At 52.7% G+C, this 26,882-nt stretch overlaps 2 protein-coding genes and 1 long non-coding RNA gene across 4 annotated transcripts; 2 read left to right on the top strand and 1 right to left on the bottom strand.

Moving 5' to 3' along the window:
- The first annotated feature begins 2,786 nt into the window (after positions 1-2,786).
- GRPEL1 (GrpE like 1, mitochondrial) lies at positions 2,787-10,949 on the top strand. Its single transcript, XM_003732536.7, has 4 exons — positions 2,787-2,868; positions 7,155-7,317; positions 8,599-8,680; positions 9,787-10,949. The coding sequence occupies exons 1-4, from the start codon at positions 2,807-2,809 to the stop codon at positions 10,131-10,133; spliced, it is 654 nt and encodes a 217-aa protein (XP_003732584.2). The 5' UTR covers positions 2,787-2,806; the 3' UTR covers positions 10,134-10,949.
- A 594-nt stretch (positions 10,950-11,543) lies between these two features.
- Positions 11,544-14,388, top strand: LOC144581845 (uncharacterized). Its single transcript, XR_013533212.1, has 3 exons — positions 11,544-11,627; positions 13,002-13,046; positions 14,252-14,388. It is a non-coding gene; the product is annotated as an uncharacterized LOC144581845 (long non-coding RNA).
- TADA2B (transcriptional adaptor 2B) lies at positions 13,067-26,807 on the bottom strand. Of its 2 annotated transcripts, none has more exons than XM_003732535.6 (2): positions 26,318-26,807; positions 13,067-16,543 (listed from the first exon to the last, which is right to left on the bottom strand). In XM_003732535.6, the coding sequence occupies exons 1-2, from the start codon at positions 26,585-26,587 to the stop codon at positions 15,551-15,553; spliced, it is 1,263 nt and encodes a 420-aa protein (XP_003732583.2). In that variant the 5' UTR covers positions 26,588-26,807; the 3' UTR covers positions 13,067-15,550. The 2 variants fall into 2 exon arrangements, with proteins under 2 accessions (XP_003732583.2, XP_035150031.1); XM_035294140.3 differs by having other exon boundaries at positions 26,543-26,807.
- Positions 26,808-26,882: the final 75 nt, after the last annotated feature.

Here is a 26,882-nt window from a genome sequence, read left to right as displayed (position 1 = left end):
GAAGAGAACTTGCACTGTGGTGCAGTTCCAGACCTCGGGGAGCTACCTGAGCAGGTAGGTTCCCAATAGCTGACTGCCTGTGGAGCAGTTCCTGATGTGGCCACGAGGTGTCAGGCCTTTCTCTGGCAGATCAGAGAAATCCCACAGATTTGGATATGGACACAGGGCATGGCCTGGTGGCTGGCCTGGCCTGAGCGGAGGTTCACAGTACCCAACATGGCATCCCCACTGGGACGACCTGTGCTCATCTGTCTTGGGAAACAGCAGCTACAACTCTTCATCAGGCTCTGAGCTGCAAGATGCCCATCTGATTCCTTCTGAGCCCCACAGCCAGTTAAGAAAGGTGAGATAGGTTTGTAAATTTTATTGCAGAAAGCCTGGGTCTGGTGGCTCACACTTGTAATCCCAGCACTTTGGGAAGCTGAAGAGGGTGGACTGCTTGAACTCAGGAGGAGTTTGAGACCAACCTGGGTAACATGGTGAAACCCCGTCTCTACTAAAAAAGACAAAAATTAGCCAAGCATGGTGACACGCGCCTGTAGGACCAGCTACTAGGGAGGCTGACACGTGAGAATCGCTTGAACCGGGATGCGGAGGTTGCCATGTGCTGAGATTCCGCCACGGCACTCCAGCCTGGGCAACAGAGTGAGACTTTGTCTCAAAATAAAATAAAACAAATTTTATTGCAGAAAACTACAAGCATATGCAAAAGACGAGAAAATCGTCATAACTCCTGGGGCATTCATCACTCAGCTTCCACCATTATTAACATTTGCCACTTGTGTTTCACCTGTCGTTGATTTTTCTTTTTGTAATGGAGAATTTACAAAGCAAATACCAGCGATAGGGGCAATTTACTACAAATACTTACATTTGCATCTCTAAAGGTTAGGACATTTTACCCACAAGGCCCTTACTGCTCCCTACCAAAAGTATTCCATAACTCCAGTTTTCATCTTATACCCAGTATACATTTCAATTCCAATTATCCCGACCTTTTTTTTTTTTTTTTTTTTTTTTGAGGCAGAGTCTAATTCTGTTACCAGGCTGGAGTGCAAGGCACGATTTCGGCTCACCATAACCTCCACTTCCCGGGTTCAAGCGATTCTCCTGCCTCAGCCTCCCAAGTAGCTAGGACTATAGGCGCCCACCACCACGTCCAGCTAATTTTTGTATTTTTAGTAGGGTTTCACCACGTTGGCCAAGATGGTCTTGATTTTTTGGCCTCGTGATCCGCCTGCCTCAGCCTCCCAAAGTGCTGGGATTACAGGCGTGAGCCACCGCGCCCGGCCTCCCGTACCTCTCTCTCAAATGCCTCGTTTAAGCTGGTTTGTTCTATCATGATCCACATTAAGTTCCACACATTCAATTCAATGATATCTTTTAAACTTATTTATTCTCTAACCGTTCAGTTCCACTTTTTTTTCTCCAGGCTCCAATTAATTATATTATCATTCTGATTATACTACTATCGTAAATACTGGTATTAATTGAAAGGGTCATTTGTCCTGTACAACATCTCACACTTGGGGTTTAGCTGTGTGCGTCTTTCTGCAAGTGGCATATCATCTGGCAAACAGTAGGATTTAATTAGCATGAGTTGAATGAATGGTTTCAATGGGAAAAAAGCAAAAGAATAAAGGTTTGGTCCTTTACTCAAACAGTCCTACATTCACTAATGCAAGAAGCAGGCAACGCTCCACTCGAGAAGCCACCAGCTCGCGCCCTGGGTTCCTGGGGAGGGCATGGACTCCAGCCCTCAGATCCTGGCCGTCAGAACTGCACTGGAGGCCAACCTGTGCTGAAGCGGGAGCCAGGCCCTATCTCCCGCGGGGACCTCGCTTGCGAGCCGGCACGGTAAGAACACGCCGCCCCGGCTCTTCCAGCACCTCTGCTCTTGGGGGTACGCGCTACAGCAGCACGGACCTCAGTCAGGTTATGAAAACGCGTGCATTTATGAGCTTTAGTTGTGTCCCAATGTTTTCTATACGCGTCTGTTTTTGGTGTCTGGAGAAAACTGAAAATAACAGAAAGGTACAAAACAAACACACGTCCACATTCCCAGCATCCAGCATCATCAAAACCGCTAACATTTTGTCCCATTTGCTTCCTGGGCTTTGTTTCGTTTCACCAGAACTCACTGGTTGAGACGGAGACCCCAGTGCCTTCTCCCCTCCGCCTCGGGCGCCCGGAGAAGCAGCGTCGGGTGGGCGCGCCTTCCCAACGGCTGCCTCTGCCGTTATTTCTCAAGCACCTGCGCCGCCGTTTGGGTGGCACTAGCGCACTTAGCAAACACGAAATGTTCTGCGCCGCTCTAGAGCCGGGGTGTGAGGGTGAACAGGGCTCCCCACGCTCGTTCCCAGAGCAAAGGGAGACCAGGGGTGTCCGCGCAGGTGTGGGAGCGGCCCGGGAAGACGGAAGCTGGCACTGCGCTTCTACCCTAAACCGTGCTCCCAGGTCCCTCCCGGCCCACCACGGGCGCCAGCCCTCGACCCCGGCTCCGGCCCCGCCCCCTCACGCTGCCTCCTCATTGGCTCCTCCCGGCATCGTCCCGCCCACTGGAGGCTCCTTCCAATACTCCACCTTTCACCTTTTCGGGGGCGCTGGGAAGCCTCAGGCCCCGCCCACCGGAAGGAGGATGAAGCTGCTCTTCCGTGACCCACAATTATTGGTGACTCTCGCCTGTCCATAACAGAAAAAGCGATTACGGATTGGCTGAGGCAAAGTAGTAGGGCGGAGAAGAGGCTACAGCTGCCTATGCGCATGCCTGGTGCGTGCGCGGCGACGGCGGCAGACAGTGGCAGTCATGGCGGCTCAGTGCGTGAGGCTGGTGCCGCGCAGTCTTCCCGCTTTGGCGTTGTCTCTCAGGTAAGGGGCACTCGGCTTTCCCGGGCTGATGTGGGAGCGCGAACCCCCGCTCCGACTGGGGCCTTTCCCAGCCCCGGGAACTCCTTCCCAGCCTCGGCCCTGGAGCTGGGCGTCTGCGGGCTCGCGGTTCCCCGCTGCGGAATGCGGACCGCCCAGCCGGGGCCTGCTCTGCGGCCGGGCTGCCCGCTCGAGGCTTGGGAATGGCCGCCTGGACGGGAAGCGTGGAGCATGCGGGCGCCTTATTAGAAGGAGAGGAGCGCAGCGCGGGGGCGTCCAGCGTGGAGGGGACGGTGGCCCACGTGCGCTTGATGGCCGGGGACTGCGGGCGACGCCTCGCGCGCGTCCATGGCCCAGGCGCTTATGGACGCAGAGGCAGCCGCAACTTGTGCAGTTGAAGAAGCTTGTCCAAGGTCACGTAGCAAGGTCGAGCCCGGCCGGGTGTGCCCTGGGTAGGAGCTGTGATTACTCATTTCCGTGCGGCGGCTGGAAGCCGGGGCCACAGCGGTGCTCGGGAAGTTCGTGTCTCAAGGCGCGTGTTGCCCGTTCACGGGCATTTTCCACTCAGCCTTGAATTCCATCACTCCGCCTTCTCCAGCATCTGAGGTCAAAAGAGCAGTCGAGCCTGTGCCACTGCTGGGCGAAGAGTTTGTTTTAGACAAGCGCACGCTTCGGGCCTGAGGGCCATGAAAGAGTGCCTTTTTTTTTTTTTTAATCCTGCCGCTTCTGATTTTTAAAAGTTCTACCCCAGAAGTTAGTATGGCAAGTATTTAGTGTGTTGTTTACTGGAGGAACTGCCTAGAACCAAGTTATTGATAAGAGAAGCCACTGAGGGCCAAATTAAGTAAAAGCTGAGCAGTGAAATGTGCTTTTCCCTGAAGAGCAGGCAGGTGAGGTGAACATCACTTTCAGTGGAGGTGATTAAGGGGTGAGTGCTAACTTAATAAACTATGTCTTAAATCTTAGGAGCCGAGAGCAGCAACCCACGTGGAATACTTGAGTAAAAAGACTTTGGTCAAGTAGTGGTTTGGTATTGGAATTAATTACCAGGAAAGTGACCACCAAGTCAGCATCGTTTCTGTCTCTGGAATGGTAGTTTTGTGGAAAGATGCTCAACTAGGGAGAGGCAGGAGAACTGACTTGTAGTCACAGCTCTCAGAGTAACTAGGCTCTCTGAGACTCAGTCTCCCTCTGCAGAGCGAGACGGCGCTGAGTCTGGGTCCTGTGGCATTCCTGTCCACACCTTGTGTTTTCCGAAAGGGGTCTATGCAGAGCTGACCTGCAGAAAGGCTGGTGGCTGTCACACCCCCAGACAGAACAGCTGGAGAGGGCCTCCCTCTCAGTACACTCAGTTTTTATTTACATTCTTAGCTTTTTAAATCACAAGAGTAAAAATAAAAAGGTCATCACTTTCCACCCCCATGGCAAGATTGTAATGGATCCTCCCACTCCACTTCTTTCCACAAATCTAAAACATGAATAGGTACACAGGATTTCTAGTTTGTCTTTACAAAAATGGAATCCTCTTTTGTGTATTTCTCTAAGTTGCACTTAACAAAACACCCAAAGTGTGTCCATGAAATGCCAATGTAACTCTTTTTTTCTTGGAGATGAAGTGTTGCTCTGTTGCCCAGGCTGGAGTGCAGTGGCGAGAGCTCGGCTCACTGCATCCTCCGCCTCCTGGGTTCAAGGGTACTCCTTCCTCAGCCTGCCGGTAGCTGGGATTATAGGTGCCGACCACCACGCCCGGCTAATTTTTGTATTAGTAGAGACGGGGTTTCACTATGTTGACCAGGCTGGTCTTGATCTCCTGACCTCATGATTCACCCTCCTCAGCATCCCAGAGTGCTGGGATTAGAGGTGTGATCCACAGCGCCCAGCCTTAGCTCATTTTTAGGAGCTGCGTAATATTCCAGATTGTGCTAGCAAGTTTATTCAATCATTTCTTCACTGACAAACACTGTTCCAACTTGTCACTCCACAGTACCGCAGTAAACCACCTTGCCTGTGAATTCTGTGTGCTGACTGTCTTCCTGTTTTAATCTGGAAGAAAATCGATCATAGTTTATTCTCAGATTAGACTGTAGCATAATTTAAAAAGAGTTCCTCAGGCTGGGTGTAGTGGCTCATGCCTGTAATCCCAGCACTTTGGGAGGCTGAGGCAGGTAGATCATGGAGTCAGGAATTTGAGACTACCCTGGCCAGCATGGTGAAATCTCGTCTCTACCAAAAATACAAAATATGAGCCGGGCATGGTAGCACGTGCCTGTAGTCCCAGCTACTCAGGAGGCTGAGGCAGGAGAATTGCTTGACCCCGGCAGGCAGAGTTTGCAGTGAATGGAGATCGTTCCACTTCACTCTAGCCTAAGTGACAGAGTGAGACGCCATCTCAAAAAAAAGAAAGAGTCCTCTGGTCCTGGTGAAGAAATCTAGCTTTTAAGACTTTATCATTCATTAATGGCTTTGTGACCTCGGCTTATCACTTAACCTTTTCCTGGTGGGCATAGGATCGGCTAATGCCTTAAGTCACTTGCAATATCAGTTTTAGAGTTCTTGGTCTCTTTCATCTGTACATACCCCATGCTTTCCTGCCTTCATGCCTTTGACCAAGCAGTTTCCTCTTCCTGAAGCTGCCTCTATCCCGACCCAGTCCCACCTCGGATCCTTTTATGTAACTCTTAACTATGCTTCAGAGCTTTTCATGGTCTCCCCTTCCCCAAGCTAGGTATGTCCTTCTACTCTGAGCCTCCCAAAGCACTTAGTTCCTTTTTTTTTTTTAATCACTTTTTTTTTTTTTTTTGAGACTGAGTCTTGCTCTTTTTGCCCAGGCTGGAGTGCAATGGCATGATCTCGGCTCATCGCAACCTCTGCTTCCCGAGTTCAAGCGATTATTCTGCCTCAGCCTCCCAAGCAGCTGGGATTACAGGCATGTGCCACCACGCCTGGCTAATTTCGTATTTTCAGTAGAGATAGGGTTTCTCCATATTGGTCAGGCTGGTCTTGAGCTCCTGACCTCAGGTGATCCACCAGCCTCAGCCTCCCAAAGTGCTGGAATTATAGGTGTGAGCCACTGCACCCAGCCTTAATCATTTTTAAATCCCAAATTACAGTTCTTTGTGTTTAGATGTCTTTTTTTGCATGGTGGCAAGTACCCTGTGGGCAAGATCTCTGCTGGGTCTTTGTCATCAGGATCAGCAATGGGCCGCACCTCTAGTAGTAGCTGTTCCATAAATAGGTGGTGAGGTCTGGGCTGACTGTCTCAGAAGTCACCTTAGAATGGAGAGAGAAGCTTAGTCTGTTCTATACCAAGTACTGTAACTTGGCACATTGGCGTGTAAGTTTAGGCATGTGCTACAGAAGATCTTATAAATAAAAATCAGGTACAGTGGCTCATGCCTGTAATCCCAGCACTCTGGGAAGATCACTTCAGCCCAGGAGTTCAGGGTTACAGTGAGTTATGATTGTACCACTGTACGCTAGTTTGGGTGACTGTGAGACCCTGTCTCTAAAAATTTATAGAGAGAGGCCAAGCAAGGTGGCTCATGCCGGTAATCCTACCATTTTGGGGAGCCAAGGCGGGTGGATCACTTGAGGTCAGGAGTTCAAGACCAGCTTGGCCAACATAGTGAAAACCCATGTCTACTAAAAATTCAAAAACTAGCTGGGTGTGGTGACGAGCGCCTGTAGTCCCAGGTACTCAGGAGGCTGAGGTGGGAGGCTTTCTTGAACCCAGGAGACAGAGGTTGCACTGTACTTCAGTCTGGGTGACAGGCTAAGATTCTGTCTCAAAAAAATGTGTGTGTGTGTGTGTATGAGAGAGAGAGACCTTGTCTCTAAAATATATATATATATATATATGTTAATCTGTATATTTACTACTTATGAGCATAGCTTTTGTATGTCATGTACAGTGTGCCTTTATTGATCTAAGAGAAGTGTTTTCTCCCCCAGTAATATTAAATAGTTTGAAGTTATTTTAAGTTGCCAGGCGCGGTGGCTCACACCTATAATCCTAGCACTTTGGGAGGGCGAGGCGGGTAGATCTCGAGGTCAGGAGTTCAAGACCAGCCTGGCCAACACGGGGAAACCCCACCTCTACTAAAGATAAAAAGTTAGCCAGGTGTGGCGGCGCAGGTCTGTAATCCCAGCTACTCCAGAGGCTGAGGCAGGAGAATTGCTTGAACCCAGGAGGCGGAGGTTGCAAGTTATTTTAAATTTTTTAAATCATACATCTGACTAATAAGCACAGAAACAAAGTCTTCATTTCTTCCATGTGGACTTCTCTGTAGGCCCTTTCCGCGGTTGTTGTGCACAGCTACAAAACAGAAGAACAGTGGCCAGAACCTGGAAGAGGACGTGGGTCAGAGTGAACAGAAGGCAGATCCTCCTGCCACAGAGAAGACCCTCCTGGAACAGAAGGTCAAGTTGGAGGAGCAGCTGAAGGAGACTGTGGTGAGGACTTTCAGGCTCCTGTGGGGATGGGCTCAGCTGATGTTTCTCCCGTGGGCCACATAAAGGTTCCAGGTTTCACTGGTGACAGACCAAAGCCAGAGTTCAGCCGTTGTCCATAGCCTGCAGGGGGCGCAGGTGGCCAGTTACTGCCGAAGCAAGGACTAGAACCCAAATCCTGTGCAGCTCTGGTTCCGGCAAGAGAATAATCGTTACACGCTCCATTTGTCGTTGAATTAGAACTTAAAGTCGTCTTTACAAATGAGGACTACTCAGTAAGGTTGTTTAGGCTGGGACCTAGAAGAAGCAGCAGAAAATTCCAAGTACAAGAGTTGGAGGCAGGAGTGTGGTTTTATGCCATGCTCTCATAGGCAGGTAGGAGTTTTACGAATTAGTTATATGGATTATTACTGCATGTAAAAACCCATGGGTGGCACAAATCAAGCTCCTTAAGGGTTTGAGAATGACATCAGACCCTGAGTGGTTGCACCGTTTCCAGCCCGTTACCTGTGCTCATTCTTGCTGCCGGGTGCAGAGCCAGGGCTCAAGCCGGGAGCATCTGGACTTAGGGCCCTTGCCCCTCGCCACTGCACAGTGATTGCCTGAAGACTGCAAATGGATGCGGTGTAGAGGCCCCCACAGAGCAATTCAGGAAATGTTAAAGAGAGAAAAGCTAGCTGGGCACAGTGCCTTACCGCTCTGATAGCACTTTGGAAGGCTGAGGCAAGAGTATTGCTGGAGCCCAGGAATTCAAGACCAGCCTGGGCAACATAGTGAGGCTCTGTCTAAAAACTAAAAAGTTAGCTGGGCATGATGGTGCGCTCCTGTAGTCCCAGCAACCCAGGAGGCCGAGGTGGGAGGATTGCTTGAGCCCAGGAGGTTGAGGCTACAGTGAGCCGAGATCACACCACTGCACTCCAGCCTGGGCGATAGAGTGAGATCTTGTCTCCAAAAAAACAAAGAAAAGCTCAAATGAGTGAGCTTACAGGAAGGTGGTGAGACATGAGGAATGTACTAGAACTCAGATGACCACACAAGGAGTATTTGAACCGAGCCACCTCTGGGCAGCATTGAACATTAAAGGATTGTGAGTGCAGCTTTCGTTAAGCTGGACTCCTCAGTCACATCTCAAAGGTGATAATAAATGTTACTTCTGTTTGGACTCAGAGTTAGTTATATTTAGTAAAGTTAGTAAATTCTGGGTCTCATCTCATCCCACATATGGCTTGCTTTCCTATGACTTTGTTCTATATTAATATAAATCTCCCTTTTCCTTTCTTTTAGGAAAAATATAAACGAGCTTTGGCAGACACTGAGAACTTGCGGCAGAGGAGCCAAAAATTGGTGGAGGAGGCAAAGTTATATGGTACTTTTTAAACACAGCATGGTGTTGATTCTGGAAAGGAGACAATTGGGGCGGGGGGTGGGGAAGGCCATGCATGTGGCAGTGTCAGACAGCAAGGCTGTGGGGCGGGGCCCAGCAGTGGCAGCCCCTGCGTGAAGGATTGTGACTAGGCACGTCCACCCCGACAGACCTCGGTGGGAGCCTGCAGCAGGCCGGCCTCTGATGCCTGTCCCCTTCGCCCTCCGGAGGCAACACTGGCATCACTTCAGAACTCCCAGCGTGCTGTGTGCATTGCCACCTTTGGATATTTTTGTCCCTGTCGTTCCATTTTACAGTTGAGATCACTGAGATTTAGTGATCTGCCACACATCACAAAGCTGGTAAATAAGCCAGGCTCCCAACTCCACAGGCTGGTGTTTGAGTGCTGGCCGTGGGTCTCTGCATGACTGACAGTTGGTGTTAGGGGTGCAGAACCTAAGGCCCAAGGGAGGGTCAGTAATATGCCCCAGGTCAGACAGGGTGAGAGTCCACATGGAAACTGAGCCAGAGTCACTGCCGCATTCAGAGACCGAAGCACTTCTTGAAAGGCTTTTTTTCCTGGATGCTGTGGCCTGTTTCTTATTGTGCCTCTCTTCTTGTTAATATGCTTTGTTGGCTCTTCACCTTTCTGACCTGTAAATGTCTAGGCTCTTGGGGACTCAGTACCAGGTCTCTTCTCCCCCGTTGCTGTGCTCCCCGAGTAACTTTCATACTCCTGTGAGTATAAAATTACCAGCCCATTGGAATTCTGAGGAATCCACACACAGGTCTCGCTTCTAGCCCAGACCCTCCACGTTCCAGTCCTCTGTATCTCACTGCTTACTTGACATCTGGGCCTGGATGTCTCAAGGGTATTTTCCCCTCTGCTACGCTCCTTTCTTGACATTTTAGTAAATTCCAGGTCTCATCCCATAAATGACTTTTGGGGGTTTTGTGGTGGTGTTTCTTAAAATTACCAACCCATTGGAATTCTGAGGCGACTGATTTGACAAGTTATGAAATTGCCTCCCCATCAGGCCAGCAGGCTCACAGTTGAGAACTGTTCTGTGCATTGGTATGGAGTGCAAATGATCTTTCACTTCATCCAGGCATTCAGGCCTTCTGCAAGGACTTGCTGGAGGTGGCGGACGTCCTGGAGAAGGCAACGCAGTGTGTTCCCAAAGAAGAAATCAAGGACGATAACCCTCACCTGAAGAACCTCTACGAGGGGCTGGTCATGACTGAAGTCCAGATCCAGAAGGTGTTCACCAAGCATGGCTTGCTCCGGCTGGACCCTGTCGGAGCCAAGTTCGACCCTTACGAACATGAGGCCTTGTTCCACACGCCGGTAGAGGGGAAGGAGCCGGGCACAGTGGCCCTAGTTAGCAAAGTGGGGTACAAGCTGCACGGGCGAACTCTGAGACCCGCCCTGGTGGGGGTGGTGAAGGAGGCTTAGCTGCCGTTGATGGGGTGGGTGTTTTTTAACACTGTAACTCCTAAGGCTGCTTCATTGTTCCTCGTCTATGAGCACATCTGACCTTTTCCCAAACCTTGTTGGAAAGCGAAGTAGCTAGTGGCTAAACAGAAAATGAAGCTGATTGCACAGTTGCGTTACTGAACTCTGATTCAGGAGCCTGTTCCCTGATGGTTAGTGCCACACGGTGAATATTTCCACAGACTTTCTCAAGAGCTCAGTGGGCCCTGCTGGGTGTCCGGAGCATCATGAGTAACATGTCTGCCCAGACTCTCCTGACACCAAAGTATTTTAAACAAATAAAAATCTTGGGGAATTCCATTTGGCTGCCTGGACGCGCCAGTCTGCACTGAGTGTCCCTGCGGCTCACTGCGGTGCGTGAGCAACTGGCATACGTAGCCCGTTGTACATTTCATTCATTAAAGGGAAGGCAAGAGTTGAAGCCTTTTTCTTACTTTTAAAAAAAGTATGATCTTTGTGAAGAACAGTGAGTTCGTTTGTCATCAGTCCACAGCCGACTGAAACTGACCGCTGAGAAATGCGTGGGCACTGACAATCCTCAGCACCTTTCTTTGGCCAGGAATTGAGCTTGGCCAAGTTCATTTTACCCTGTTTTGTTCATCTAAATGCAGACACATTTAAATCACATCCAACTAGTTACTAACGACCTCAAGGTATATTTCCTGGCAAAATGGACTTTCTCAAAAAAGAACTGCACACTTGGTATACTTTAAATGTTGACTTTTTAATTTAAAATTTTTATTTAAGAGGATTAAAGCCCTAATGTTTATTTTCCTACTTTCTGATAATTTTGTGTCCTCTGGTGGAGATCCTTACCATTGAGGCAGGCACGACTTATCCTTCCCATTCTCTGCTCCAGCCCTGAAGCTGTCAGCTTGACGCATGCACACACACGCGTACCCACATGCACATGCTTCTACACAGAAAGGGAGAGCCACACTCCCCCAGTGCAGCTGCAGCCTGTCACGGTGAGAATATGAAACACCCAGGAGCCACAGCAAAGGCACAGGACTTGCAAAAGGTGATCTGAGGACTTACCAAAGGACTCACTCTTCCTCATTTACACGCTCATCTAGGGCTTAGAAAAAGGCTGAGTGATTGGAGTCTCTCATGAACGATAGAAAAGCTAACCTTTTGCTGCGTTTGCTTCTAGGTGAGGGGCTTCTAGAATTGAAGTTGATGATGAAAGCCATTTACTCTCCAGAAAAGATGGGTCATAGTCAGTTTATTTTCACTTCCCATTTTAAAAGGTGCAGGTAATGGTCCCATAATATTTCAACTTGGGATACCATTCCCAAACATTTTCCTCCTTTAAGATACCTTAAATTAATTTGGTCAGAAACTGAAGGCAGCATAGTATTTTGGATAAAATATGACTGGGAGCTCCAGCGCTGCCTGTTCTCACTGTGCTGCTGTGAGTGCGTCACCGCCCTGTGGAAACAAAGGCTGGGAAAGGTAATTATCAACTAATTTTATGAATGTTTGCAGTCTCCTCCCTTTTCAGCTACAACTGCAATTGCTAAAAAGCACTTGACACATAACCTCGAGGCAATATTGCTCAATGTGGCAGAATATTTTTATACAGTGAGTTTGTCACCCACAGTCAACACTAAGTTGGGTATCGTCGGAAATGCTGAGAACCGGAAGTGTTTCAAATTTCGGTTTTTGTTTTCCTTCAGATTTTGGAATATAGCTGAGCATGGCTCAACCATAGGGATGTGTTCTGAGAAATGCATCGTCAGGGAGTTTCTTCCTGCGAACACCATGTGTACCTAAAAACACAGGTGTCGTCTGCTCCACACCTCGGCTCTAAGGCGCAGCCTACTGCTCCTAGACTAGAGCATGTTACTGTACTGATACCGTCAGCAGCTGTTGACACAGTGATCCCGTGTATCTGAACGTGCCTCAGCATAGAAAAGGTGCCCTCATTGACTGAAACCAGATTCCCTGCTTGACTAATTGCATTATACTTACTGGTTAAGCATCACCAATCCCAAAATCCAGAATGCCCTAGGCCAGGTACCGTGGCTCACACCTGTAATCCCAGCACTTTCAGAGGCCGAGGTGGGCGGATCACCTAAGGTCAGGAGACCAGCCTGACCAACACAGAGAAACCCTGTCTCTACTAAAAATACAAAAAAATTAGCAGGGCGTGGTGGTACATGCCTGTAATCCCAGCCACTTGAGAGGCTGAGGCAGGAGAATCACTTGAACCCGGGAGGTGGAGGTTGCAGTGAGCTGAGATTGCACCATTCATTGCACTCCAACCTGGACAACAAGAGCAAAACTCTAAAACAACAAACGCTCTAAATGAGCATCTTGAATGTCATGGCATGGTTCAAAGTTTCAGACTTTGCAGCACTTCAGATTCCTTCTCAACCTGTAACAGGAAAGTGTCTCTTAATTAAATACACATTTACAGCAGACACTGAAGAGCTCTTCAGCTACGTTCTAGTAGTTACTGGACTTAGCATAGTGCAGCATGGGTCTGGTGTATGTGTGGACAGTCAAAACCAGGACTGGAACGCTCAGGCATATGGAAGCCAGCTTGGCTCCCTGACTCAGACTTACGTTGCTTTCTCTGGCTGTTCTGCTGCTTTGAGGGAGGAGGGCAGCTGGCATGAAAGGGTTTCTGCTTAAGAGAAAGTAACTTTAAATTTTCCGGAGGAAAAACTCATTTGATACAAAGTACCAAACTGCAGCATGTCACGTAACAGTCTGTATGTGTGTGAACTGTGACTCACCCCCAGGTCTGTGTGGCTTTGAGAAGACACCGGAGCAGTTGAGAATGAGAGGTAAGAGGCAAGCAGTGATGCACTTTTCCCCCAGGTCTGTGTGGCTTTGAGAAGACACCGGAGCAGTTGAGAATGAGAGGTAAGAAGCAGTGACGCACCTTTGTTCTCAACTTGTTTAATATGGAAAACAAAGTAATCAAAACGCTGTTGCTGTTTTTAATACATTCTTGGAATGTTGGCCATTCAGACAGCAATGAAGAGTTATCCAGCTTTTTTGACTCAGATAGTTTGCTTAGATTTTAACAAGACCGAATTCCATGGGATTATGGTGGCTGATTTATCATGAGAACCAAATACAAATGTGGAGGCTCTGAGCTGCCGACAGAGGTTAGGACCTAAGGACTACGGTGACAGGAACGGTTGATGGGCTAAGCCGCAGCCAACCACACCACCATTCCCTTGGAACAAAGGGTTAATACTTTAACATAAATTAATTATACATTCATTATGGTGTTTTAAAACAGTCAAGCCTAAATAAATTCTTCATACCATCAAAAAGATATACATAGTAGAAACCCGCTTCAGCAGTTTTTCATTTGACGGCTCTTGGCGGGCCATACACATTGACAGGGATGGTCTGCTGCTTCAAGCTTCATATAAGTCTGGCAGTCATTTAATACAAAAATAAGACTACATTTAAAACCTCACCAAACTAGGACCCTGGCGTTGTAGAAAATCAGGGGGATACCAGAATAGCTAAAACCCATGGTTCTCAAGTGAGCTTACATCAGTCACCTGGAGGGCTTGTGAAAACAGCTCGCTGCCCTCCACTTTGATTCAGAAGGCCAGGTGGGGCCTGCAGGTCTGCATTTCTAGCAAGTTCCTAGGGGATGCTGCTGCTGGGCCAGGAACCCCACTTTGAGAACCAGTGGGGCTAAGACAACTAAAAACTTAGCACCATCTCCAACACTGTTCAGTGGTAGACAACATGAGCCTTCTGTCATCCGCATTTATTCTGCAGGGGACAATGTGGAGGTGGCCCTCATGATACCACTGCTCAGTACTTTACGGTGAAGAGAGAAGTTCTGGGCTTAGCTAAAAGGGAGCACTTCTCCGTCGGCATGCAATATACTTTACAACTAAAGCCATATACAATATATTTGAAATGTTTTAGTTAATGCTGAAAATTTTACCCTAAGGGACCGAAGGATGTAAAAAGAAAGGAAAAGGCACAGTAATTAAGTCATCCTTAGAAATGATGAGGTTTTCTTTCAAATAACTTCACTTTAATGTAAATTCAAGCCCAAACATTCTGGGAGGTAAACAGTCTCTTGGTACCTACAGGGCCCGAGAGGCAAGTCAACCTCCTGGAAGAGTGGAGTGCTGGCGTCTGAGCACGCCACATGTAAAGCAGGGCCTTGGACCCGAGAGCCCTGAGCAGCCGGAAGACGAAAGACTTCCTCAAGGTTCAGGAGGAAGGTACCATGGACATCCTTGAACGAGGGCCCCAGAGAACACCTTGTAGGCAGGGCTGGGAAGAAGCCATTTCTGAGTGGGATTCAAGACAGTGAACAGAGAGCAGCTCAAGGCTCAGGGGAACCACATGGGTTCCCTCGTGCTCCACCAGAACTGCCACCAGCCAACCGGTTAGCTGGCTCTGGCATGGGCCTGGCCACACTTTAAAGATGCTCAGCCAGGAGGGCGTGCTCGTATTTTCAATAGAAAGGTACTTGCAACTGAAGAAAATCCTGAGGAAGCTGATGCCAGAATCCAGAGCTCTGAGCTTTGAACTTTTTACAATGGGTTCTTCTAACAGCAGCAACGACCAGCCGTGAAAATGGGTTGAGAGGTCCTTGCGTACCTCCCACTAACGTGCTTTCCCATGGAAGCCTGCCCGAGGGCCACAGCGCTACCCAAAGTGAACCAGCAGGTTCTGGCCGTATTCAAATGAGGCGCAGGGTCAGCTTTGGGATTTGGGAACTGCATGCTCAAACTGCTGCCACCGGCAGTTAAGTGGAAGGTCATCTGGTCTCTGTGTTCAACCAACAGATTCCTCTTCGGTTCCCAAGGAAACGCCAGCCTGTTGTCCTCCGGCCTGATGTTCCTCATCTGCTACACAGCAGGAGTCTGGGCTCCAGCTGCCCCCATGTAAAGTGCCATGTGCCCGGGGCTGCACTGGGGTCAGCTGTGGGCAGCATGGGCTCAGAAAAGGGGAGCCTGCAGGCAGCCCCACCTGAGAAGAGCTTTTGTCACCAGGAAATCGCTGATGGCTTGTCGGTCCAGCAGGAAAACACTGCCCCTGTACCCCACAATAGCTTTTGTACCCTAAGGGAAGAACACTCACAAAATAAAAGGAAGTTCTCCAATCTCACAGTAAGCTCCAAACTGAACAGGTAAAGGCTGAGCATCCGCTCAGTGTGTGACTTGCAGGACTCGGTTCAAATGGACACATTTGCTTCCCCAGGTTCCAATATAAGACTGTTACTATTGCTTCTTTCAGAGGACCATGAAAAGAATTTATATCTTAAAAAAGGAACTCAATTTGTTTAAAAAAGAGTAACAGTGGGGAAGTGGTTCCCCTCCCCCAAGTCATTTTGGCTGGCGCGCTGTCTGGACATCACAGGCTTTCAAAGCGTCTCAGCTTCAGGATGCATCCCTGGAGATCCACCCGCTTTCTGTGAGGAAATTCAAAATCCTTTTCTTTAGGACTTTGTCCAGGTAGCTGGGAAGGCGGCTTTTGGAGGGGATCCCCTGCCGCTTCTGGAGGTGGTCTTTAATTATAATAGTCTTCACAGTCACGTAGCGGGCTGGACTCAAGTTTAAAGAGCTGCAGAGCACCTTCTCGCGATCCGACAGGAGCTCGAAGCCCGGAAGGTTCTCGATGGCGGCGAACTCGCCGTCTTTGCCGTCCTCCTTTCCCCGCTTGGAGCCCGCTAGGTTCTTGTTCTCCTTCCTCTTCTCCCGTTTGTGCCGTGCGGCCTCGTACTCTGCCGACTCTTCCATCTTGGTGATGCCGTTTCGCCGGTACCGCTGCAGCTCTCGGATCTTGGCCCTGAGCATTTTTTCTTTGTGCATGTTTTCAAAAAGGTCATCAAACTCCTTGCATGACATGAACTGGTATAGAGGCCTCAGCTTCAGGCGCAGCTCCTTCTCCTCCTTGGTGATCTTGCGCTTCAGTGCCTTCTCCTTCTCCTTCTTGTCCTTCCCCAGGAAGGCTGGCACCAGATTGTAGTCACGGGCGATGTTCTTCCGCCGCTGTCTCTCTTTCAGCTTCCGCACGTACATGTCCACGTGTGCGCGCTTCAGCTCGATCTCCACATCGTCGTCGTCATAGTTGACCGAGAGCCCACTGATGAGCGTCTCAGCATCCTGGTCGTACTCAATCTCGTAGTCATCCCGCAGGGGCATGTAGCCCAGCTGCTGCTGCTCGGCCACAGAGATGTCCAGTGGGGGCAGCGGGGTGGTGAGGCTGGGCGAGAGGGGGCCCCCACTGGGACAGGTGTGATCTGTCACGCGGTTGGGGATGGTGTCTGGGATGCAGGCCTTCCCCAGGTTCCCGTGGATGTACATGCTCACATAATGCTCCATCACCTCTTGGGGAGTCCTCGAAGCACCAACATGGGCAGCCATATCTTCCTACGACGACAAAGGGCAGAGTTACTTCCAACATCAGGGTGTGAGATTTAGGTTCTGCACAGATTCTCTTAACGATTTTACAGAGGTTGACCTGCAGCACTGTTACCCACCCTCCCAAAGGCAGGCAGTCACTCTCTTGTGAGCTGGCCTGTTGGAAGCAATAGCAGTGACTTTGTACATGAAGTGGGAAAGACCCAGAGAAGTGTAAGCTCTTGGGGTGAGCTGGTGGCAGGGCTGAGGCCAGAACCCCTGGCTAAGGTCTGGACTCCGTTCTCGTTCCCCACCTGGGACCAGAGGAGTCCCCCTGGTACTGCCATTTGCCCCACCATAAACCCTGCACTCTGGGGGCTATCTGAACATCCCAGGACACAGGTGGGCAGGCCAGGGAATGCCGGAACCAGCCTCATTCAGACTGGAAAACGGACTTGTCCCAGGGTGCGAGGCCAGGCGGAGTTCAGGGCAAGGGTGCAGTCTGCAGGAGGGGACCCCCTTCTACCATGTTGCCGCCTCCTGGAATAGAAAGGGCCAGGACACATCTGTGACACCCATCCTGGCCTTCATGCCCAGGGGGCTAATGTGGCCCTTTCCCAGGCAGTGACTGCTGGTGATGGGCACAGCTCTTTAAAGAGGCAGGCCTTCATTTTAGCACCTTCCACGGTTAAGCAGCTGGCCAGAAGTCTGCCACCGGCCGAAAGCATTCATCATTCCTACAAGAGGGTAACCCATAAATATAAGGTTTAATGGGAGGAAACTGTGTAACTCCCTCAATCTTTCCCTTCTGCTGAGAGGCCTCTTCCTCAGTCAACCGCTAAAGCCACTTCAGAAAGTAACTGCCCAAAATGCACACTCATTCCCTGGCCACCGCCTCTCAGTCACCCAGCCCCCACCTGCGCCTCCCTCTGCCCGCCAGGGTGTGGGACCAGTGCTGCAGCACCACCCAAGGCCCAGCTGGGACCGGAGAGACCCGCCAGCCCACCCAGGCTGATGACTGACTAGGAGCTGGCGTCTGGGAGAGAAGTGCTCTGGGATCAAGGAATGGATCCCACAGCTGGGGCTTCCTTTGGCACACAGGCCTGGAGCCATGGTGCTGGGACCCCACCCCCACCCCCTGCCACCTTGGGGCCAGGAATCCCCAGGACTGTGACTACCAAACCCTACTGCGGGGCCTCTTTGAGAATCATAAAAGATCTGGTCTTATGGGAACAGTGACTGCTGCTTTTGGAAACAACACTATTTGCAGCAATCGTTCATTTTATTTCCTCTGGAAACCGCTGGCCTAAAACGCAATACCAAATCACAGCTCTCCCCGGCATCTGCCGCCACTCTGTGACCTGGGCTAGTCACTGCCGGTCTCTGAGCCTCGGGTCTGTCGTTGCCAGCAGGAGACACATGCAGCCCTACACACCTCACATGGGTGGGAAAAGGCTTCAGGCCCAGAGTGGGCCGAGTCCCCTCTCATGGAGCAGCCGGGACAGAGGCCACCAGGAGCTCATACTCTTCCCCACCCCACCTTGGGGCCAGGGAGCCCCAGGATCTGCACTTCCTCTGAGACAAATAACTACAGGCCATGTCTACCTAACAGAAAAACAGTCCCTGACACCTGCCCTTTAGGAAGGAAAGGGTCCTGTTGGGTGGAAACCGTGGATGAACATCCTGGGGTGCCTGGAGGGTGGGAAAGTCCACCCCAGCACCTCGTGTCTGTGCTTCCACCCCACGGGCAGGCAGCAAGGGCAGAGCCAGCCTTGGCCTCTGCAGCCTCTGCAGCCCTCAGCACCAGCTTCTGTCCGAGGCTGCAGAGGGGCTCCTGCATACACACTGGTTTAGAGGCCAGTTTCCAGGTGCCTCCAAAGGGTGCTGCCCTAGGTTCCCAGGCTAGGTGGCTGCCTTGTCCCAGAGCCTCCGTGCTGCCAGGTTGCTTACCCAAGGCTACAAGGTGAGTCACTGGGGACCCCCCAGCACTGGCCCTGGTCTCTCGAGCCAGTGAGACTAGCAGGGAGAGGCCTGCAAGACTTCTCACTTGTGGAGATTTTTTAAAAATATACTTACCTGGCAAATTTTCAAGTTAGCAACACCAGGTCAGCCTCCAAAATCCTTCCAAAATCTGGAAGTCTGGGAGCACGAAGCAGCCAGCATCAGCCAAACTCCTCAGTGCACCCTGCAAGGTCTACAGCTCTGTCCTCGGCCCCCGCCTTGCACCTCTCAGGAGCTTCCCAGAGCCCCACCAGACACTGCAGGCCTGGCAGCACCCACCCTGCTGGAAGTGCCCTTTACTCCTAGTACCCAGGCTCGGGGCCAGGGCCCACTTGGTAGGGCGGTGAGGAGGCAGGTGCGGCCACAGGGTGCCCTCCACCTCAGCAGCTTTCCCTAGTGCTGGACACCGTCAGCTTCCCTCCCACAGCTCCTATTTATCCCTCAAGCAGGTCGCCAGGTCCAGGAAGCCTCCAGTGACCCCCAGGGCCGGGCTCAAATCTGTCCCATCACTTGCTATCCTCTCAGCTTGTTTCCTGACCAGCCCGTCTATTCCAGGTTTCACCAATGAAATTTCAAACTACAGCAGATAAGTGCGTCTACACCCATCATTCCACCAAGTCCTGAGACAGTTCCCACAGGGAGGAGTGTTGTTACTGCCTTTGGTTTTCAGATAAGGAAAGTAAACCTGAAGGGGAGCCCCTGCCAACAGCATGAAGCTAGTGAATGCTGAGGCAATGTGGCCAGGAGCCCGCGCTCGTCACCACACATCCCCACCGTCTCACGATGCAGCGCACACCAGGAGGTGGCCCTAGATGCTTCCTGACGCTGTGATAAGAGGCAGAGCGAAGCCGGACCATTGGGCTTCTGCTCTTCTTTCTGGAACAACCATGTTTGAGAGGTTGGGGTCAGGCCACAGCTCGGGCTGACCATGCCCCCGCGATGTGCAGTGAGGCACAGGCCTTTCACGCAGCCAGACTGTGCCTGAGGCTGCCAGCCCTGCAGGCTTCAGGGAGCATCTCCTGTCCTGGTCGATGCTGCAAAGCCCTGTGATCCTGCTGTCCCTCGGTGGCCCCAATGCTCTCCTTTCCTAAACCCCATTTGGACTATGAAGGACGAGCCAGAGGACAGCTCGTCCCAGCCCCAGGCTGGGCTTCTTCCCCTGGGCTTTTTCTTCAAAGAAGCCTCAAAAAGCCAGGAAGGCCCAGTTCCCCAGGGGCCTGGGTGAAGGGAGGGGGTCCTGCCAGGGAAGGGCATTCTGTGGGCAGAGCCCTTAACGAGCAGCTGGACACACCGGGTAGTCCCTGCAGGGCCAGGAGGAAACGAAATCCATGGGGCAGGGAACTGAACTGTGTCTTAAAGGACAGGAGGGAACCACCGGCCCCATGGACGGAGCAAGGTAAGAAACACATTAGCCACAGACCACAGATGGCATTTCCCATCTGCACAGGTCAGAGAGCCCTGACAAGTCGCCTGCCTGGCCATCACCTGCCACCCAGGCCACCAGCCCCTCTTAGGAGCTCCAAGTCCTGCCTCCATGTCCCATGGGCTCCCGGCTGACTAGGCTGTCCTCATCACCTCCCACAGCCAAGTCACTCCAGCACCTCCAGTCTCTCAGCCTCAGACACTGGACCAACTATGGCCACCAGCAGCTGGCGACAGGACAGAGTGGCAAGGCAGGCATGGACGCCAACAGCCCTTGGGGCTGGCACACCAGCTCAGTCGTGGCCATGTGGCGGCCCCAGCTCTTCCCTCTTCCAGTCTTGTCTTGTCACCTTTAAAGAGCTGACTTGAGGACACCAAGCCACCGTCTCCTCCCAGCTCAGCAGACATGTCCCTCTGATCCCAGAGGCTGGGGACTCATTGGCTTTGCAGCCCACACTGTCCCTGGCCACTGCCCCCAGCCTCGTCCAATGGGAAGCCCTGTAAGCCTCCGTTCTAGGTCTCTCTGAACTCAGAGACCTTAGTGACTTAGACTAGTCATTGGCCCTCAAGGTGACTGACACCATCAGGTCAGATAAGGTTACCTGTGACAGAGAATTCGAAAGTGGCATTCTCACTGTGGAAAACAGCAGGGTGGTTCCTCAAAAATCACAAGGCCAGGTGCAAGGGCTCAGCCTAATCCCAGCACTGTGTGGGGGCTGAGGTTCTGTCGAGCCCGGAAGTTCAAGACCAGCCTGGACAGCATGGCAGGACCCTGTCTCTATAAATAATTTAAAAATTAGGCAGGTGTGGTGGCACATGCCTGTAACCTCAACTACTTGAGAGGCTGAGGTTGGAGGATCACTTGAGCCCAGGTCAAGACTGCACTGAGCCATGACTGTGCCACTGCACTCCAGCCTGGGTGACAGAGTGAAACCCTGTCTTAAAAAAAAAAAAAATTACACACAGAACCTAATGTAGCAATTCCACTTTTATTTACCCAAAAGAACTGAACGTAGGCCCCTGAAGCGATCCCTGAACACCATGTTCATAGCAAGCCTTATTCCCGTTCGCCAGGAGGTGGAGGCAGCCCAGCGTCCATCACAGGTGCGTGATAAGCACACTCCGCCACGCGGATGACAACAGACTGTTTCGCCACGAAAGGAAGGCCCGCAGCACAGATGGCCCCGAAGACATGATGCGAAGTGGAAGACACCAGTGGAAAAGGACAAATGCTACAGGATCCCACTCCTATGAGGTCCCTAGCGCCACAGACGGGAAGTAGAATGGGAGTGCCGGGGGAGGGGTGAGTGCTGAATGGGGGGAGTTTCCGTCTGGCGAGATGAGAACGTTCTGGAGGTGACTGGCAGTGGCTGCACAGCACTGAGTGGACTTCATGCTTCCACACTTGGACGCTTAAAAACGGTTCCGATGGTAAATTTTATGTTACACATATTGTACCACAATACAAACAAATATATTTTAAAATAATTTTGAAGTTTTAGAAAGTGACAGACATGTCTAACCACTCTACCCCAGGGGTTCTTAAGTGGGGTCCCAGGGCAGTCACAGCAGCAGCACCCAGACAGTTGTCAGAAATGCAGCTTCTCAGCCCCACCCCGACTCAGCAGCTTGGGGGTGGGGGTGACTCATTGTAAGCTAGCTCTCCTGGCTGTCCCGCTGCAGGCTGGAGACGCCCCTCTGCACACCCTGCCCCTCCCGGCCACTCTCCAATCCGGGCTCTCCCCCGCCCCTCCAGCCCATCCTTAATGGCGATCCCTAGAACTCCATTAGGACATTCAGGGCCTGCAGCTGATGCATGGGAGGCTTCTGCCCTCGGGGGGAAGGTAAGGCCCCCCTTCCCATGGTTCCCAACCACACCTCACAGCTCTCTGGGGTTCTTTCCATCCATCCAAATTTCCAGACCTCAGCCTCAGAGATGACAATCCAGCAGATCTAGGGGGACCCCTGGGAATCCCAGAGGATCCTGCAGCATGGTTGGTGAACCAATGAAATGGATGGTTCTAGGCGTGGAGTCAGAAGGCTTGGGTTCAGATTCCACATTCCCACATCACCCACAGTTGTTTCCTCATTTGTAAAAGTGGGGAGAATCACCTGGCGCAGTGGCTCACGCCTGTAATCCCAGCCCTTTGGGAGGCCAAGGCAGGCGGATCACAAGGACAGGAGATTGAGACCAACCTAGCCAACATAGTGAAACCCCGTCTCTACTAAAAATACAAAAAAATTAGCTAGGCATGGTGGCGCACGCCTGTAGTCCCAGCTACTTGGGAGGCTGAGGCAAGAGAATCACTTAAACCCAGGAGGCGGAGGTTGCAGTGAGCCAAGATCGCACTCCAGCCTAGCGACAGAGCGACATTTGGTCTCAAAAAAAAAAAAAAATGCAGGAAACATCTGTCTCAGGGATTACGGGGCAGGAAGACAGTGAGGGGTGTGTCACAGCACCTGCTCAGGGCCTGGTACGGGCGAGCAGATCCTGGATGATCATAGAGCCTGAGCTGGCTTCAAAGCTGTCACACTTTTGTACCTGGCACCCAGGGCTTTTCACGAGCTTCCATCATCCAAGCTGGCTTTTGCCTGGCCCTGAATACACCAGACTCTTAAAATGCAAAACCCTTCCTTCCTCCACACTCTCCTCTACCTGCACAGCCACTTCGTGTCCCCTCTGCAGGACATTCTGAGGCCCCCTTGCCCACACAGCACCTACCAAGTAAACCAGCCATCTTACTCCCAGCCCATTCTCACCACAGGGGCTGGGCTATTCCCACCCCCGAGGCAGTGCTACCTGAATGGATGAGAATGAATGCATGCACAAGACAGTGATCGTATATGTATCTGGCATGCTGCTGCCTCCTGGATATCTACCATGATCTCGAAGGGTGTAGCTCTACTCAGGACACCCCATCTGGCTCCAGGAAGGAGGCTGAGCATTGACGTGTATTCACAAAGCCCTCCATGGTTCACAGAGAACTTCTCACACTCATTTGAACCCCACTTCTCTGCCAAAGCCCTCCTGACCACCTCCTCAAGCTCCTCGGTGTCAGTCCAGTTTCTTTGGCAACCAATAAACAGCTCCAGCTCCTCTGCCACAGCTGCGACTTGCCCTTAGCTGTCACTTGTGTTTGTGCTCCTGTGCTCCAGCAGGGCCTGCAGCCTCGAACTCCTGGAATCCTGCACGGAACCCATCACAAACCAGCCATCTAGGGACACCAAACCCCGCTGATCTGACGGGGTCACCACTTGCCAACTCTACCCCATTGTTGCCAAGGTCCTTTAACCCATCCTCTCTGGCCCTCGCTAACAAACACACATGCCAGCACACAAGTTGTCCCCAAGCCCCCAAGTGTCACTGTTAACCCTGCTCAGCTATATCCCGTTCCCTTCAAGCCCCATGCCCCAGCCTTGGTACAATGTGTGACCACAATGCTGCCAGATTTGGCTACAACCCACCCTCTCCCATGAATCCCACATGAAGCAGTAAAACCCCCAGCCCCTGTGTCACCATTTGCCATCTGAAAGTAGAACTGAACAGGCCTCATCCTTCTTCACATCACTGTCCCCAACCCCCACACCATCTCTTTCCACACTCACCGTCCCAGCCCATGAACCCAGGCCCTCCCCCACACTAATCTCCAGTGAATCAGGTCAAGTCCTTCCAGTCTATCCACTCCTGCGGTGGCACCAATGGCCTCCCAGCCTCTGACCCACATTGCTTAATGCTCTCGCACAGAATGGGTGAGGGCCCAAGCTTTGGAGTCACACAGGCCTGCATTCATTCCTGGCTCTATCACATGACATGCCACGGAACCCTGGACAAGGTGCTTAGTTTCTTAGAGCTGCTGTTCTTCAACTGTAAGAGTAGGAACCCAGCCCTGGGGCTGCTATGAAGACCGCACAAGACCTATATGAGAAGAGCCCAGCCCAGAGCGGGCAGAGGCTAAATATGGAAGGGGACACGCCAGCTCTGTGCACACAGCTGGATGCATGCTCAGAAGAGCAGCACCCATCTCAGAGCTGCAGAAGAGCCTCAGAGGAAGAAAAGTGAAGTCCCAGGGGGAAAGCAGAGGTTCTGCCGGGGAGGTGGCAGCTCGACAGAATACGGCGCCTCACCACTCGGGGGTGGTCACGGGCCAGCGCACCCCCTGCGCCTTGGCTGCAATGCAGGCTGTCAGGCCTCGCCCTGACCTCACACTGGTGTGGTGGAGAAGGCCCTGACCGAAGCCTAGCCAGGCCCTCTGTGCACCAGGCCCAAGCCCCAGGCATCCCCTTCCTCTCCTGGCTCTGTCTTCTCTAACAGCTGAGTCAGAATCTACATTTGAACCAGCTCCCACGCGGTCTGTGTGCACATTAGTTTGGAAAGGATTATTTTCCAAAAGAGCCTCTCCACTTCCAGCCTGGTTTCTTCCAAAACCATGTAAATGTTTTCAATGCCGGGGTCTTGTGTTTTGTGGATTTTCCACAGTGCCGCAGGGAAGGCAGTGCAGCCAGTGTAGTCAAGAGCACAGGTTCTGAAGTCAAACTGGTCCGTCCAAAGCCAACTGCGCACCGCGGCCGGGAAAATGTCAAGACATACGCACAGATAGACCAGCAAGGCTCTCTGCCTCCTTAGCTGCTGACGTAGAGACAAGTACTGGGACGGCGAAGGGAAGGGCCCTCTGAGGCACTGATATTTAACTGGAAAGACCGTCCCTGGGCCATGATTCGGGGGAAGGGCACACCAGGTAGAATAAACAGAAAACGATCAAGGGAGGTACCAGATGAGACGTCACTGCTCAGCACTTCTAAGGCCATGCGGGCTGCAGAGTTTAATCCAAGTAAACGCCACTGAGGCCGGTGTCAGCCGACGCTTGCTCTGGGTAGGGTGTGTGGAATGGGGACCCAGGGAATAACCAGCAAGGTGGCTCCGAGAGCGGTCAAGGCGAGAAGTGAACACCGGCGGGACTACGGCGGGAAGTGGTTGGTTCTGGAGGTATTGTGAGGAGACTGCGGATCAGCTGGACCAGGAACCTAGTGGAACAAGGAACTAAGGACTACGTCGAGGGCAGACAGGACACAGGGAGCAGGCTGGACATGGAGGCCTGCTGCTAGGGAAGAGCTCTGGGCCTAGGACCAAGGCCGTACCTCACGTCAGGCTCCCTGAATGCAAGGGCGAAGCCTTCGCTTTCTGCAGAGCCGCACAGAACACATGGTGGGAGCATATCCGCAAACAGCACGGAAGGACAAGGCGGGAAAGTTTCTGAAAAATGGCCATCGCGGTGCTGGGGGCCATTAGGTAAGGATTCGGAAAGGAGCATCTTTTCTAAAGAGCTGGGAGGAGAACCAAGATTTCAGGGCTTCAGAATGGGTATGTGAGGCGGCCCTGAAGACTGTCAGGAAAGGAAAGCAAGAGGCAACGAAAGCAGCCCAGGCAGGACTGCAGGAGAGGCGGCAGGAGCTGGAGGCTATTCCGAGAAGCAGGCACCTGGCGGAGCAGGGGAAGGCTCTGGAAAGCTAAGGGCGCCGGGGGTGTCTCACTCCCCTCCTTCTCAGGGTGCCTGGCATGGCCACATGTGGAGGCTATGAGTGGGAATACAGCTAGAGATTTTCTCCTTTCGAACACGGATGCAAGCTTCCAGAGTGGACGGAGAGCTGAGGAACCGCCCAGACAGAACAACGGTGTTCCTCTCTCAAGGACAGAGCCTAGCGCACGATGTGGCCAGCGTGAGTGGATCCCGTCCAGCTCCCACCGCTCCCCGCACAGAGCCTCAGAGGTAAAGAGCGAAAGCCCGAGCCCAGGCCCCTGTCTTCATTCTTTACTGACCACTCGAACCATGTCGTGGGTGTTGTGGGGACCCACGCACAAACCAGGCACGCTACCCACAAAGAATCTGTGCATTGGCGGACCACGCAGGGCACATGCAGACAATGACAGAAAGCGAATGGGGCCGCACCAGAGACCCCGAGACAAGCCGCGGGGTGCCCGCCGTTCTTCCCTGGTGCTGCTGGTGCTTTCTGTCGAGTCTGTGGGCCTGACTGCCTCCACGAGCTCAGGTAAGACACCGCGTCTCGCCCAGCGCCTGCACCCGGCAAACGCCCGGGAAGGCGTCCCTGCAGGCGGGGGAAATGGCTCTGCCGTCAGCAGCCCGCGTTCAAAGCCCCGCTCGGCCCCGTCCCGGCTGTGTGACCTTGGGCGCGCCACAGCCTCTCTGAGCGTAGGTTCCGACAGGTGCCCGACTCTACAGCGGCAGCGTCGCCCTCCCCGCCTCCGGGGCCTTCCGGGGTGCGGAGCGAGCGAGCAGGGCCGGAGCTGCCTGTGCGCCCGATTACAGGCGAGGCGCCGGCCTTCCTGCGCCCTAGCCGGGGCCCGGCCCCCGTCGCGCCGCTCACCCAGTTTCCGAAGCCGAACTGCTCGATGGCGTCCAGCAGCAGCTGCTCCTCGCGGCTGGTCCAGCCGCCCTCGGCCTCGGGCCCCCAGAGCGTGAAGCGCCCGCCGTCCACCAGCTGGTAGCCGTGGTAGCGGCGGTGGTGGCCGATCTCGGCGCCGGCCGAGAAGCACTCGGGGCACAGCTCGATGTCCTGGCACTCGGTGCAGCGGAAGCGCAGCGGGCTCACCTCGGCCAGGCAGTACACGCAGTACTTCTTCCCCAGTTCCGCCATCTTCCCCCGCTCGCCGCCCGCCGCCCGGCCCGCCGCCGCTGCCGCCGCCGCGCCCCCGGCCGTCAGCGCCCCGCCGCCCGCGGGACCCGCCGCCGCCGCCGCCGCCGCGCACGAGCAACCGCCGCCCGCCGCCGCGGCTGCCGCCACCGCGGCCCCAGCCCAGCCGCCGCCGGAGCCAGCCAGCCGGGCCGCGTCCCGCCTCAGCACGCAGGCGCCGTCCGGCCCGGCCCGGCCGCCGCCGCAGCCGCCGCTGTCGCCCCGCCGCATCGCGCAGGCGCCCCGCGTGCGCCACCTT

The sequence above is a fragment of the Callithrix jacchus genome, chromosome 3 (genome assembly GCF_049354715.1).
Source record: "Callithrix jacchus isolate 240 chromosome 3, calJac240_pri, whole genome shotgun sequence".
NCBI classification, from domain to species: Eukaryota; Metazoa; Chordata; class Mammalia; order Primates; family Cebidae; genus Callithrix; species Callithrix jacchus.
The sequence above is the reverse complement of the archived record's forward strand: the minus strand, read 5'-3'. Positions and strand labels throughout refer to the sequence as shown.

Bases quoted from the DNA above. Each gene is read 5' to 3' on its own strand.
- GRPEL1 (XM_003732536.7), top strand. From the start codon at position 2,807: ATGGCGGCTCAGTGCGTGAGGCTGGTGCCGCGCAGTCTTCCCGCTTTG. The intron at 2,869-7,154 runs GTAAGGGGCACT...ACTTCTCTGTAG, and splicing joins GCTTTGGCGTTGTCTCTCAG to GCCCTTTCCGCGGTTGTTGT. The intron at 8,681-9,786 runs GTACTTTTTAAA...CACTTCATCCAG, and splicing joins GGAGGAGGCAAAGTTATATG to GCATTCAGGCCTTCTGCAAG.
- TADA2B (XM_003732535.6), bottom strand. From the start codon at position 26,587: ATGGCGGAACTGGGGAAGAAGTACTGCGTGTACTGCCTGGCCGAGGTG. The intron at 16,544-26,317 runs GTGAGCGGCGCG...TTGTCGTCGTAG, and splicing joins AGTTCGGCTTCGGAAACTGG to GAAGATATGGCTGCCCATGT.